This window comes from Falco biarmicus, chromosome 1 (assembly GCF_023638135.1).
Source record: "Falco biarmicus isolate bFalBia1 chromosome 1, bFalBia1.pri, whole genome shotgun sequence".
Lineage (NCBI taxonomy): Eukaryota > Metazoa > Chordata > Aves > Falconiformes > Falconidae > Falco > Falco biarmicus.
This window is the reverse complement of record NC_079288.1, coordinates 83,067,074-83,078,695: the sequence shown is the minus strand read 5'-3', so window position 1 is coordinate 83,078,695 and position 11,622 is coordinate 83,067,074. Positions and strand designations below refer to the sequence as shown.

General features: G+C 46.9%; 1 protein-coding gene across 3 annotated transcripts in view; it reads left to right on the top strand.

The window, feature by feature from the left end:
- Nucleotides 1-5,239: 5,239 nt before the first annotated feature.
- LOC130150356 (charged multivesicular body protein 3) overlaps nucleotides 5,240-11,622 on the top strand; it is a 35,163-nt gene continuing 28,780 nt past the window's right edge. The window contains exons 1-2 of one of the 3 annotated variants that reach the window (XM_056341267.1): nucleotides 5,240-5,858; nucleotides 7,982-8,121. In XM_056341267.1, the coding sequence (XP_056197242.1) occupies nucleotides 5,633-5,858; nucleotides 7,982-8,121 (366 nt within the window). In that variant the 5' untranslated portion in view covers nucleotides 5,240-5,632. The remainder of the gene's footprint in view (nucleotides 5,859-7,981; nucleotides 8,122-11,622) is intronic. The other 2 variants (XM_056341249.1, XM_056341277.1) reach the window with 2 other exon arrangements.

Here is an 11,622-nt window from a genome sequence, read left to right as displayed (position 1 = left end):
ACTTCCCCGTCTCCTCCGGCTGCGGCAGTTGTGCGCAGGCAGTGCCGCGGGCAGGCGGGGACCTCAACGCCGTTTCGGCTCAGGCGGCGCCCCGGACACCTCAGCTGGGGACCTACCCGCAGCCCGCGAAGGGCGGGGCAGGGATTATTAACAGGCAGCGCGGCGGGCAGCCCTCGCCTGCCGCCGGAACCAGGCCGGGGGCGGCCAGGTGGGGGTCAGGTTACTTCTACCGGGTGCCCTTGGGGGCCCCGGGCGGCGCAGGGCTGTAGACTTTTCGATTAGGCGGCCCTTGGGGCAGGCGGTGGGGAGATCAGCCTGGGGCAAGGGGATGCTTGAGGAGTTATGACTCAGGCAGGCAGGTAGGTAGGCAGCTAAGAACGGGGGCCTGAGGGAGGCCGCTGTTGCCGCGGCGACGCAGAGGCGGGTGGGGGTGCCCGGGGAGGGGGCGGCGGCGGCGGCCGGGTGGTCCTGGGGCCGGCAGCTCCCCGGCCCCGCAGGAGGCCTCGCGGGGCTGGGGCGGCTCCTCTCGCTCTCGGGGCGGGCAGCGCCACGCCTTGTGCTGGCGCCCAGCGGCGCGCAGCGTCTGGGACGCGGCAGGCTGAGGCCTGCGCTAGGGCCGCTGGGGGGGGGTGTAGTGGCAGCGCTGAGGTAAAGCCCCGGGCGGCGGGCAGGCGCGGTGGGGGGTCAGCGCAGTGCTGTGGCACCGGGGGCGGAAGGGGCTTCGCTTCCGTGCAGGCTGTGGGGGACGCATCTGGCAGCAGCCCCAAACACTTCACAAGTACATACCGAAGAGCAGCTTTAAACAGAGTGAGGGCTGTGCTAAGAAGCCTGCCGTACAGGACACAGAGCGTTCAGCCTGTTATTACACTGTTAACTTGGTCAGTAAACTTCCTCTGGAGTTTTGGGTTGATTTACAGACTGAAATTACACAAGTCATTTACAAGATTGGCAAGCATCTTGTAAAAATACACTCAAAAGAAATGTCTTGGTTCGCATACCATCCAGTTAATGTAATACAACTTTGGATTTGGAAGCTGTATCAGAAGCCAGATACAACTATGGGATTTCTGTGCCACTGCATAATCAAAGCTCCTAATAAACTGGGACAAAGTTTACTGCAAAAAGCAGCATTTGGTCTGAGTCTGGGGTAGTGTCTATACTGCTAGAACAGGACAAGAAAACCAAGCAATCTGTATTCTCACAGAATACATTACTTCGGTAGGTGCTTACAAGTCATTCCGTCAGATTTAAGCCCAGTCTGCTCCTTGTTTGTGTTCGTCCTCTTTATGTATTCATAGATGATGCTTAGACATGCACAGATCTTGTTTCTTAGGTCACGAGCACAGTGGTTTAAGTTGTTTACCACTATGGGCTACTTGGTCATCTCAGCATATTCAAGAAAAAGTCTGCTAATTTTTATTTTATTATTTTATTTTGTCATTAAACAGAGCCTGTCTTCTCCAGGGGCAACAGATAGTTTTTCACTGTTACAAAAAAAAAAAGAAGAAAATACCAACTGCCCAGGAAAAAAGTGTCTTTATCCTCAAGCTTTCATTAAATGTATTGTGCTCCTGTAAGTTGGTTTGGCCTTGATTGATGTACATTTCTGTGCTGTTGACTACTGCATGTTTGTAGGCAAGGAAGATGGCCACAAGGGGGGAAGGGGTGACTGTTATAAAACTGTAGACTGCATAAAGCCCTGAGCAACCTGCTCTGATGTCACAGCAAACCCTGTGCTGAGCAGGAAGTCAGACTTCATAACCTGCTGAGGTCCTGTCTGACCTGAATTGCTGTGAATCACTACCTGATCACATCAGGATTGCCTCACCCAAATAGCTGGTGCTTTTAGCTGAGATATTGGCCACTGTTTTAAACAATAACACCTATGTATTAAATCTGTTTCCATTGGGCCACTTGTAGATAGTAGGAAACAACTTCTCATTTAAAATTCCTCTACACACAACAAAATAGTGTCTGGGCTGCTGTTGTCACTCTTCGAGTCTCTTGTACAGGCTTGTTGGTTTAGTTAATATCAGAAAAAAACAAGTAGTCATGGTTTCATATTACACAAAAAGGTGCTGAGATGCACCTATGTTGTTTAAGAAGTACATCAAGAGACTAGTTAGTGAACTACTAACAGCTGTGTTTATAGAGTTGGCTGGCTCATGGGAAAACTGGGTTTCAGGTAGTTTAAGTATTTGTTTGCTGAAATTTATCTTGATACATGTCAGCATTAAAACGGTCCAAAAAAAAGGGTATGATAATATGTTAACATGGTAAGGGATTGAATTAATATTTTCAGTCCTCAGTTTTGCTGACTTCAAAATGACAATACTTTCCTCAATGTTCCCCACAGAAGTCTGGAAAGTGGATTATTATTGGTATTCCCAAACTGTGCAGTCAGCAACTGCTCGTAGGAGAGGATGGGGGAGGAGGGGGAATCCTTGCCATTTATCAACGGGCAACAGAGACTTCAGATTTGGCTGTCTGACAGGAAAAGATGGCTGTCCCAGTTCTCTGGATTTGTTCTCATTCTCTTATAAATCACAGTAAAATATTTTTGCTGCCAAAATTTTTTAAAAGCAGTCCCCTGCTTCAGGTTTTTGTTTAAAGGTGGAATTTATATTCTTCATTCTTTTCACAGTTGTAATACTTGCTCTGTGAGCACAGGTCTGACGGATGACTGTTTAATGTTGTTAATTAGGTAGAGTTAACCCTGGGGTCTTTAAAAATGTCAGCGTGTGTCATCTCTGTCTTTAGCCCAAATTAATTTTAATTCACTGTTGAGATATTTAGAGTTTCCAGATAATTAAAGCTCCCTGAAAAATTGTTTGCAGGTGACATGTCAAAGATGTTGTGAGTTGCAACTGGAAACCAAAAAATAATGGCTGTTATCTAGAAAATACACATTTTCTGCTAGGGTCAGCTTAGTAAATAAAGGATATAAAGGTAGGGAGGAAAGAGAGAGCCAGAGAGCCTGGGAAAGGAACTGAACCTGTTTAGGTTTACTCTGCCAGGCCTTTGGTCAACTCATCACCTGCAGTTCTTGGTCATACCCGTCCCTGCTCTTCATTTGCAGCTCTGCCCCTGCCTCGTCTTGTTGCCTGGCTGCTTCTGTGTTGGTAGCTGCGTTGCTTTTGGTTGTTCTGGGGGGGGTTGAGTAGTGGTTTCAAATACTATTTTTACTTTCTTGAAATGACTCCAGGGTTTTTGAGTTTTGGCAGATGATTAGCTTTATCTCTGCAGGGGACTCGTCATCATTTACCACTGGGCAATGTTAAGAATTGATTTAACTCAGCCCATGAGCATTAGGAAGTGACACATTGGTGACAGCCTTCCCAGCAGTTGGTATTGCAAATAGTTCAGCTGTGAGCATGGACTCGTAATTGTTGCTAGGTGCTTTCCTGCTGGAGGAAGTGAGGGCATCCCCGAATGAGTTACAGGGGAGAAGCCCAGGGATGGGGTCGAGAGGGTTCTATGGTGCAGAAAACTCTGCAGAAAAAGAAACCAAGAAACTCCCCCAAAAATATGTTTTCTAACTGAAACTAAATATACATTGTTCCTCTTCAAACACCTAACTCCCATCTCTTCCTCCCACCCATCGCTTCGCATACACTCGAGCGGCTCACTTGAAACAAAAGGTAGAGAAATCGGGCAACTTCTTGCACGTGACAAAAGAAATGGGGCTTCGTAAAGCTTTTTCAAAAGAACTGTGCTCCTGGGGTGTGTTTTCAGGGCTCGGGGAGAGCCTGCCTCTGGCCTCATGACAGGTGAAGTTGAGTGTGGGTGTTACTGAAAGTCCCTTGGCTCTGCCAGCTGCAATAACAAAGCCACTCTCTTGGTTTTTGCCAAGGGGAAAGGATTCATCTTACTGATGCTTTGCTGCTTTCTTATTATAGGGTGATGGGCGCCAGCTTGTTTGAAGGGGGAGTTTACCAAACTGCAGCGGCTTTGAAGGAGAGAGCAGCACTTCATCCCGGCCTCCCGTGAGCTGTGCCTCTGGTACGTTCTGGCCCAGCTGGACCTACTGACCAAGGCTCACTGCAAACCCGACGGAACTGTGGAAATCCCTTTGTATTTAATCAAGCAGCATCAGCAGAGATAGGGTTTGCCATCAACCTCTAATCCTTTCCACATAAAAAGTCTGAAGAATAAAGTTTTATGTGACTCCCAGTGTAAGGCACAACATTTTCCAGCCCGTAAGGGCTTAGTCTGTGAGCAGCTACTTATGCAGTCCCTCTGCTCTTCCCCTTTCAAGAAACAAAATGAGCCCATGGCTGAAGAAAACAGTGCCGTGATTTTTGTTCTTAAAGAGGCCATGGTGGCTGCCTGACAAAACAGGCTGAACCTGTGCTGTTTTGTTTTGGGGTTTTTTCCCCCCTTTTAAAATCATATCAGCATGCTGAGATCCCTGTAAATGTGTTTTGAAGGCTTTGAGGAGCATGGCCATTTGAATCTAGAAACAGGTCAATATTAATGTCTCTTTTTGAAATCCAATAGTACAAAATTATTTCAGCGTGTACACTCTGGGGGGTTGTCAGTGTTTTTAAAATTAAGCTGTGCTATTTTTGTGCTCATCTGTATGGGCTGGCAATTTTCATGCAAATTATGGATTCTTAAAATAACTGAAGATACAAAAGAAATGTTGAGTTTCCTTTGGAGGAGAGCCTTCGTCTCAAAGAAGCATCTTGATTTTAGTGGTTTTTTTGCAGCAGACTAAATTATATCTTTGCAGCCTAACACTTCTTGTATAGCCTGGGATGATTATTTGCGTGATCCACTTAAATGAGGATTCACACCGCTCTCCACATGCTTCCGATGCCAAGAACAGCCGCGATTTAAACCATTGTCAGAAGTCGTGGTAGTGGTTGACCATGACCATGACCATCAATGAGCTGCCTGCCAGCGCTCGGGTATCAACTCCAAGCCGCAGAATGCGAGTTTCAATCCATGCCGATGGATTTCACTTTATTATTTGCTTTAGCAGCAGCGAAGGGCTGGGAGCAGGGCTGGTGTGTGGGAATAAGTTGAGAGGGGCTCATACCTACACCCACCAGCTTGCAGCAGCCTGAATCCCAATAAACCATGTCCGTTAGGCTGGCTTAAAACTGGGCAAACACATCGACGTGATTCCGGCTGGGTAAATATTTTTCTTCTCGGGAAAAACGCCGGCGGGGCTCGCATCACCCCGGTAACTCGTACCCGAGGTACCGGTACGTTATTTTTTTTGCAGCGAGAGCGCAGCCGCTGGGTCCCAAGTGGATGCCGGGGGCAGGGACGTAACCACAGCCAAGCCCGCCGGCCCGAGCTCGGCCCGAGGTGCTGAATCACGGCGGGGGGCGGTGCCGGTCGGCGGGGCAGCACCGGGCGCCCCCCTCCCGCCCCCCGCCCCGCCCGCTGCCGCCGTCCCCGGCTGCACACGTCACTTGTTATGTCTCCACCGGCGGCCGCGGCTCCGCCGGGGCGGGGACAGCGGCGGGAGGGAGGTGGCGGGGCCGGGGCCCCGCGGCACTGACAGCGCCCCCCCGCCCGCCTTCCCTTCCCCTCCCCTCCCCGCCCCGCGGCGGCCCGGCCCGGCCCGGCCCTCCGGTGCGGCTCTGTGGCCCCGCGGCGGGCAGCCCCCGGCGGGAAGATGTGGGTGAAGCTGTGCTGCTTGCTGCTCTACTTCCTGGCGCTCTTCGTCCTGGCCCGGGTGTTCGAGGCCGTGGCGTGGTACGAGAGCGGCTTCTTCGCCACGCAGCTGGTGGACCCGGTGGCGCTGAGCTTCAGGAAGCTGCGGACCATCCTGGAGTGCCGGGGGCTGGGGCACTCGGGGCTGCCCGAGAAGAAGGATGTGCGGGAGCTGGTGGAGAAGTCAGGTACGCGGAGCGCCCCCCTCTCCCCCGTGACCTCACGCGTGGGGAAGGCGGCCGCCGGTCACCCCTCCGGGGCTCCCGCTGCCCTTGGGCTGGAGAGCGGGGCGCCGCTTCCCGCCTTGGCGGGGCCGGGCTGAGCAGCCACCGGCGTCCCCCGCCAAGGACCGGGACGCCGGGGCGGTTAAATGGAGGAAGGCGGCGGCGGAGCTCGGGGATGGCGACGTTAAAAAACCGCGGCGGCGGCGTGTTAAGCCCGAATGGGCTGCGCGGAGGGAAGGCCTTGCACCGGGAAGCGGCCCGGCCCGCGGAGTTCAGCCGGGTCGCGGCGAGCAAACGGGGTCAGGGGTGGCGGGTGGCGGCCGCGCAGCGCCGGTGCCGCCTGCCGTGGGAAGCGGGGCGGGGAGAGCCCCCTGCACGCAGTGGGCTACGGCTCACAGCCGTGGCGGCCGTGCCCCGTGTATGCCTCTCCCTGCCCGTTTCCTGGTGTTATTACGGGTATTGCCGCTAAGATAGACACCGAGGGGGGCAGTGGGTCGATAGCTGAGGAGCAGAAGGGATCGGGTACCGAGGAATGCGGTGGTTTTGTAGAAGAGGACCAGAAGTAGATCCTACGTACAAAAAAATGGCTTGGAAAAAGGCAGGGAGGCGTTTCAGAAGTAGGGAAGAGCAGGTGAAAGAGGTGGACTTTGCGGGGAGCGATGGGTAGCGAAGGATGGAGAGCGGTGCAGATGGAGGGGGTGGCAGAAGTGTCTTGGAAGTAAGGGTGCTGGCCTGGAGCAGCTGGAGGGAGCTGGCCCCAAGGACTGGGAGATGGGGCTGATGTAATAGCTGTAGTGCCAGCCAAACAGGAAAATGTGAGTAGCTGCTTTTAAATCAATGCTCGAAGGGCTGCTGATCCAGGAGAGAGAAATCCCAGTGATCGGGATAGGCAACAAGGGGCTCATTTGTCCAAGCAGAAAGAGGAAAGGATTTGGACGAATACAGTGAGCACCATAACCTTAAAAACGCTTTTTTAAATAATTGATATTAATGCCGCACATTTAAATCTCATTTGCTATTATTGTTCATTGTTTATTTATGTTGTTTATTTGCTTTGCTGCTCCAATGGTAAAAAGCATCAGGCGATTTCACTCCTTGGCTGTCAGGTACTTTCATGATGTCATGATGTTTGGGTTGCAAATGCTGCAGGGAAGTGTTTAACTCCAAACAGACTCTATTAACCGACTTCTTCAAATGCCATGGAAACACTTCTCATACCAACAGGCTTTGCAGCATTTTTCCAGTTTAGTTTTTTTTGTTGTTGGTCGGGTTTTTTTAAATTCTATGAATACTTTTGAAAACCCCTCAAGGGTTTCAGCTGTGACAGTTGTGGGGGTTTTTATTTTATACTTTAAAGGAAAGAGCCTTTTTGTACAAGATTTCATTTCTTCAAGCTTAATGCTTACTAGAATGCTAGTTGTCATTAACAGCGTTTGTAATGATTGTGAAACAGTACTTGGGAACAAAATGAAATTACAAACGAAACATTATCAGATGATTTTACTGTGAGCTCTTTACATTGCTAGGATTGGAGTTCAAGGGAACTTCTTCCTACTGTACAAACAGAAGCCAACAGCTAAATTATTCTACCTGAGATTTTTACAGGCAATGGGACAATCAACACGGGGGAGGTTTGGTGCAAAATTATTGACTGAAATTTTGGAATTCTGTTTGAATTATCAGTGTTAAGAAGTTGGCTGCTGCAAAATTACTATTCTGTGAAATGCAAGCAAAGATACGTTGATTAAAATTGCTCTTGGCCACTAAATATTGTTATTTTCAGACAGTGAGGCTTAGAAGATGTTCATTTATTCTATTGTGTGCTTGCTTGCATGTGTCGTACATCTGTGTAGTCAGAAACATAGCGTTCATGTCTTCTGTGGTCTGACAGCTGAAGTCAAATTGTTCATAGTCATGTAACTATAGACAGAATTATAATAACTTTAAAGTTTAGCTGCCTTTGTACCAAAAAGGTTCATTGAGCAACCATGCAAAGTATATAGCTAGTTAAATAGTTATTAGAATTTATGAAGTGATCCTTTTCAAGTGCTATTTTAATTAAATTTCTCCAATTGTCTCTCTTTCAGGAGACCTCATGGAAGGAGAGCTTTATTCTGCTCTTAAGGAGGAAGAGGCCTCTGAATCGGTTTCCAGTACAAACTTTAGTGGTGAAATGCACTTCTATGAGCTTGTAGAAGACACAAAAGATGGGATCTGGCTGGTACAGGTATAGAAATTTGATAATTTATTTTTCTGTATTTATCACATCCAAAATGTGTTTCAGAGGAGGAGTTTATGAGGTTAGCTAACTAGTAGTAAAAGTGTGTAACAGAGAGATGGTGACAAAGGTAAACTACATCAGGGAGATCACAAGGCATGAATTTGTTCGAAAAAAACAAGGAAGGCTGGAGGTGACAGAGTTCCTACACGGACAGGAAGAAAAAAGCCCTGTTATTCTGTGGATTGCTTTTGAAAAACCAGGTGCTTCAGAACCAGAAAACAAACAAAGCAGCACACACTTAAGTACACAGACTATGCAAGTACTTGGCCCTGGTATTGTAAGAGCTTGTGTAATGTCTGAAGTAGGTATAGATGCTCCCAGCTGGCACAGGAGAGGTGCTTCTGGTGTTGCTCTTCCTTTTGTTTGCGTGACATGCTCAGTTCCAACCAGTTTAAATTTCTGTTTATCTAAGGGGCTTAGAGCACTTTTAAGATCTCTGTTGCCTCTTGACAAAGGCAAGATCTCAGTGCGCTGCTTCCCAGGCTAGCAGGCTGCTTCTACAGCATACTCCAGTAGCTTAAAGTTAGCCTTCCCCCAAACCGTGTGGGCCTGCCAATTTTAGGGCATGCTTCCCCAGGGCTGCATGAGAATAAGAAAACGCTTAGGGAAAGAAAGACTTCTGCAGATAGGATTCAGAAACAATTTATCATCACTCTTGAGAGCACAAGTAATCTAGACCAAAATGTAAAAATGCTTTTTTGCATTGACTTCTGTATTGGTAAGAGGGTTTTTTTAAGGCATAAGTTCCCTACTAACAGCTACATCAGGCAATCAGAATTCTTCTCCAGTTAATTGTTCAGTTGACAGCTCTCCTGCCTGGTTTGTCTGGTCTCCTCACTTCATGTTTTCTACTTAAATAGATGATCGAGATATCAGACCTACGCTGTCACCACATCAGGCCTCACTCTAAAATAGACAATGAGAGGAAAGATTACCTTCACAGTCGAAATGGCATTTGTGTTTTGGGAAAGATGTATTTGGAGTTTATTGAATCTTAAGTTTCAGGTTTAAATCATACAGAAGGGCATTCTTCAAGCAGAGAGAGTGTTGAAAGGAAGTTTACACATCTCCAAGCTAGTTGACAAATACCAGCATGAATATGCCATGAAAAACCCTCCTTCCTCCCCCTGCAGCTCAAAAGAGTAAAATATGGTAGTTCTCTGTTGTCTGTTGCTTGCAGAATTTTATTCATAATGTATTTTCACCTAGCTTTGTAAGAGCAGATCAGATAGGATGTGTTTGATATCTCTAGTGTGATGAATGTTGTCATCATTCTGGGAGTATTTGCACAGCTATTCAGTTGGTCACAATAACTGTGGAGAAAAAATTCAGTGGAATTTACTGAATAATTTACTTGCTGAACATTATTTGTCTGTTTTTCCACAATAAAACCCACTAGACATGTCAAATTTATTTTTTTCATGCTTGCTTTTTGACTTTTCATCACTTTTGAGTTTTCATTTGCTCCTTTCCCCACCGTAAGTCCTGCCTGGGTAACTTCTGTGCTGGATTCTTTTGAGTCCTTTCAGAGGTCTTCCCATGTTTTTTTCTAGACCTCATTCCTGCAGAGCTGGGTTTTTTTTTTATCATAATTTCTCTGTTCTGATTCTTGATTACCCTCCCTTGCCCATTCTCCTTCACCTGTTAGGCAACTGTGGAACCTGTACAGCTAATTAATCAGCTCGATGGTTAGGCAGGGGACGGTATGAGAGTAAGGATGCCTCATGGATGGGTTTGGTGACCACAGGCAGGGCTGGAGCATTCCCCTGCTCTGTTGTTGCTGGCTGTGTAGCAGGAAGGACCCTTTTCAGGTTCCTGACCCTGAATGTCTGTGTGTCTGTTCCATGGGGGCTGCAGGGAAGCAGCAGGGGGAGGGATACAGTTCTGGCTCAGCTAGCACAAGAAGCTGTTGGTTGAGTTGGTTTTGAACACTTTATGATGATGTATGGGAGCACAGGGACTCTGAAGATTATTTTTATTTTCCAGTGCCTGTAAATGAAATTTATGGAGTGGCATAAGCTGGTAATGTGATAGCCACCACTGTCAAAGGAAAAAGAGGATACAGTTATTATTTCTTTATATGTTTGACATAAATTCAGATGTGAATTTGTCATTTAGAGCCGGCAAGATCAATTCCTTGAAGAAAGCTAAAGTCCATACACAAGGAAACAATGTTTTGTGGCTTTGTTTCTTTATCTTCTGGAAATCCACATGCAAAGCATCTAGGTTCAGTGGTAATTTGTTTACCAGTGTAGGTGCCCGCTACTCCTGTGTGGAGCTTCTGTAGAGCCATAGACAGCAGCATGCTCTTTCTCCTATTAGCTGATGATCTCATCACCTTTCTTTTTCTGCCTTTCTTCTTGCTTGCCAGCTGCTGTTGTGCACTTCTTTGGCTGGCAAGGAGGATGAGTGGTAGTTTCTAGAGCTGCTTCGCATGTTGGTAAAGGAGTAACACGTAACGTTCTTGCTTTTCCAGACTCAGCTATGGCTCATGCTGTCTGGTCAGTCTCTAGACAGCTGTAGTAATTATGACTTTTAAAAAACACACCGTAAATGATCTACAAATGAAAATCCTCTTTGAATGAAGTTAAAATGTAAATTAATGCATATTTTTATTTTTAAAGTCACTATTGTAACATAGTGGTAGAGGTAAACGGAACTTTCTTCCTGGCATTGAAGCAGGATGACAAGACTTTTGATCATGTCTGGTAGAGATGCAAAGGACATTATTATGGACATAAAATGTTGCAGTATATTCAGCATCTCAGCTTCTTGTTCAAGTGGTATAATCACAGAGCAAGGGGCATGCCTACAGGATTTTGGTGGTGGTTCGTTTGTTCTTTTTTGCTTTTGCTTGCATGTAGGATGAGTAATTTTCATATTTGCCTTTTTAATTTTGCCAGGTGATCAGCTGTTCTGACTACAAGGAAATTAAATAGAAACACCCAGTTCTTTTAAAATGCATTATTCAGTATTTGTGCCTTTTCCAGTAGCCCATCAGGAGTCCCCAGAGGGGACTCTCTTTCCTGAAAGTCTTCATATCCAGTCAAGGGTGCAGAATACCATCAGCTAGAATGTAATAATTCTCATATTGCCTACATATCTGTGTTTAATTCATTACAGAAGCCCATTTATACTCAGGCTCTGGCTTAACTGACAGCTCTGCTGAGCTGTTCAGACTGGTGCATAGATCACCCCACCTCCCTTGAGAAACTATTCGTAATTTTGAGGTGGTTAATTTTTGCATGCTATGATTGATGTAGTCTTCTGTCTTTGACTATTTTGACCTAATTTCTCATGGTCTCTTTCTCAGAAAAGAAAAGCAAAAAATTTCCAGAATTCTTTAATCCTTATGGATGGATTTTGAACCTGTTGTGAGTTCTTAGGAAAGAGCAACTATGCAGAAATTCAGTTTCATCAGCACAATGCTGAATAATAAACAGAGGG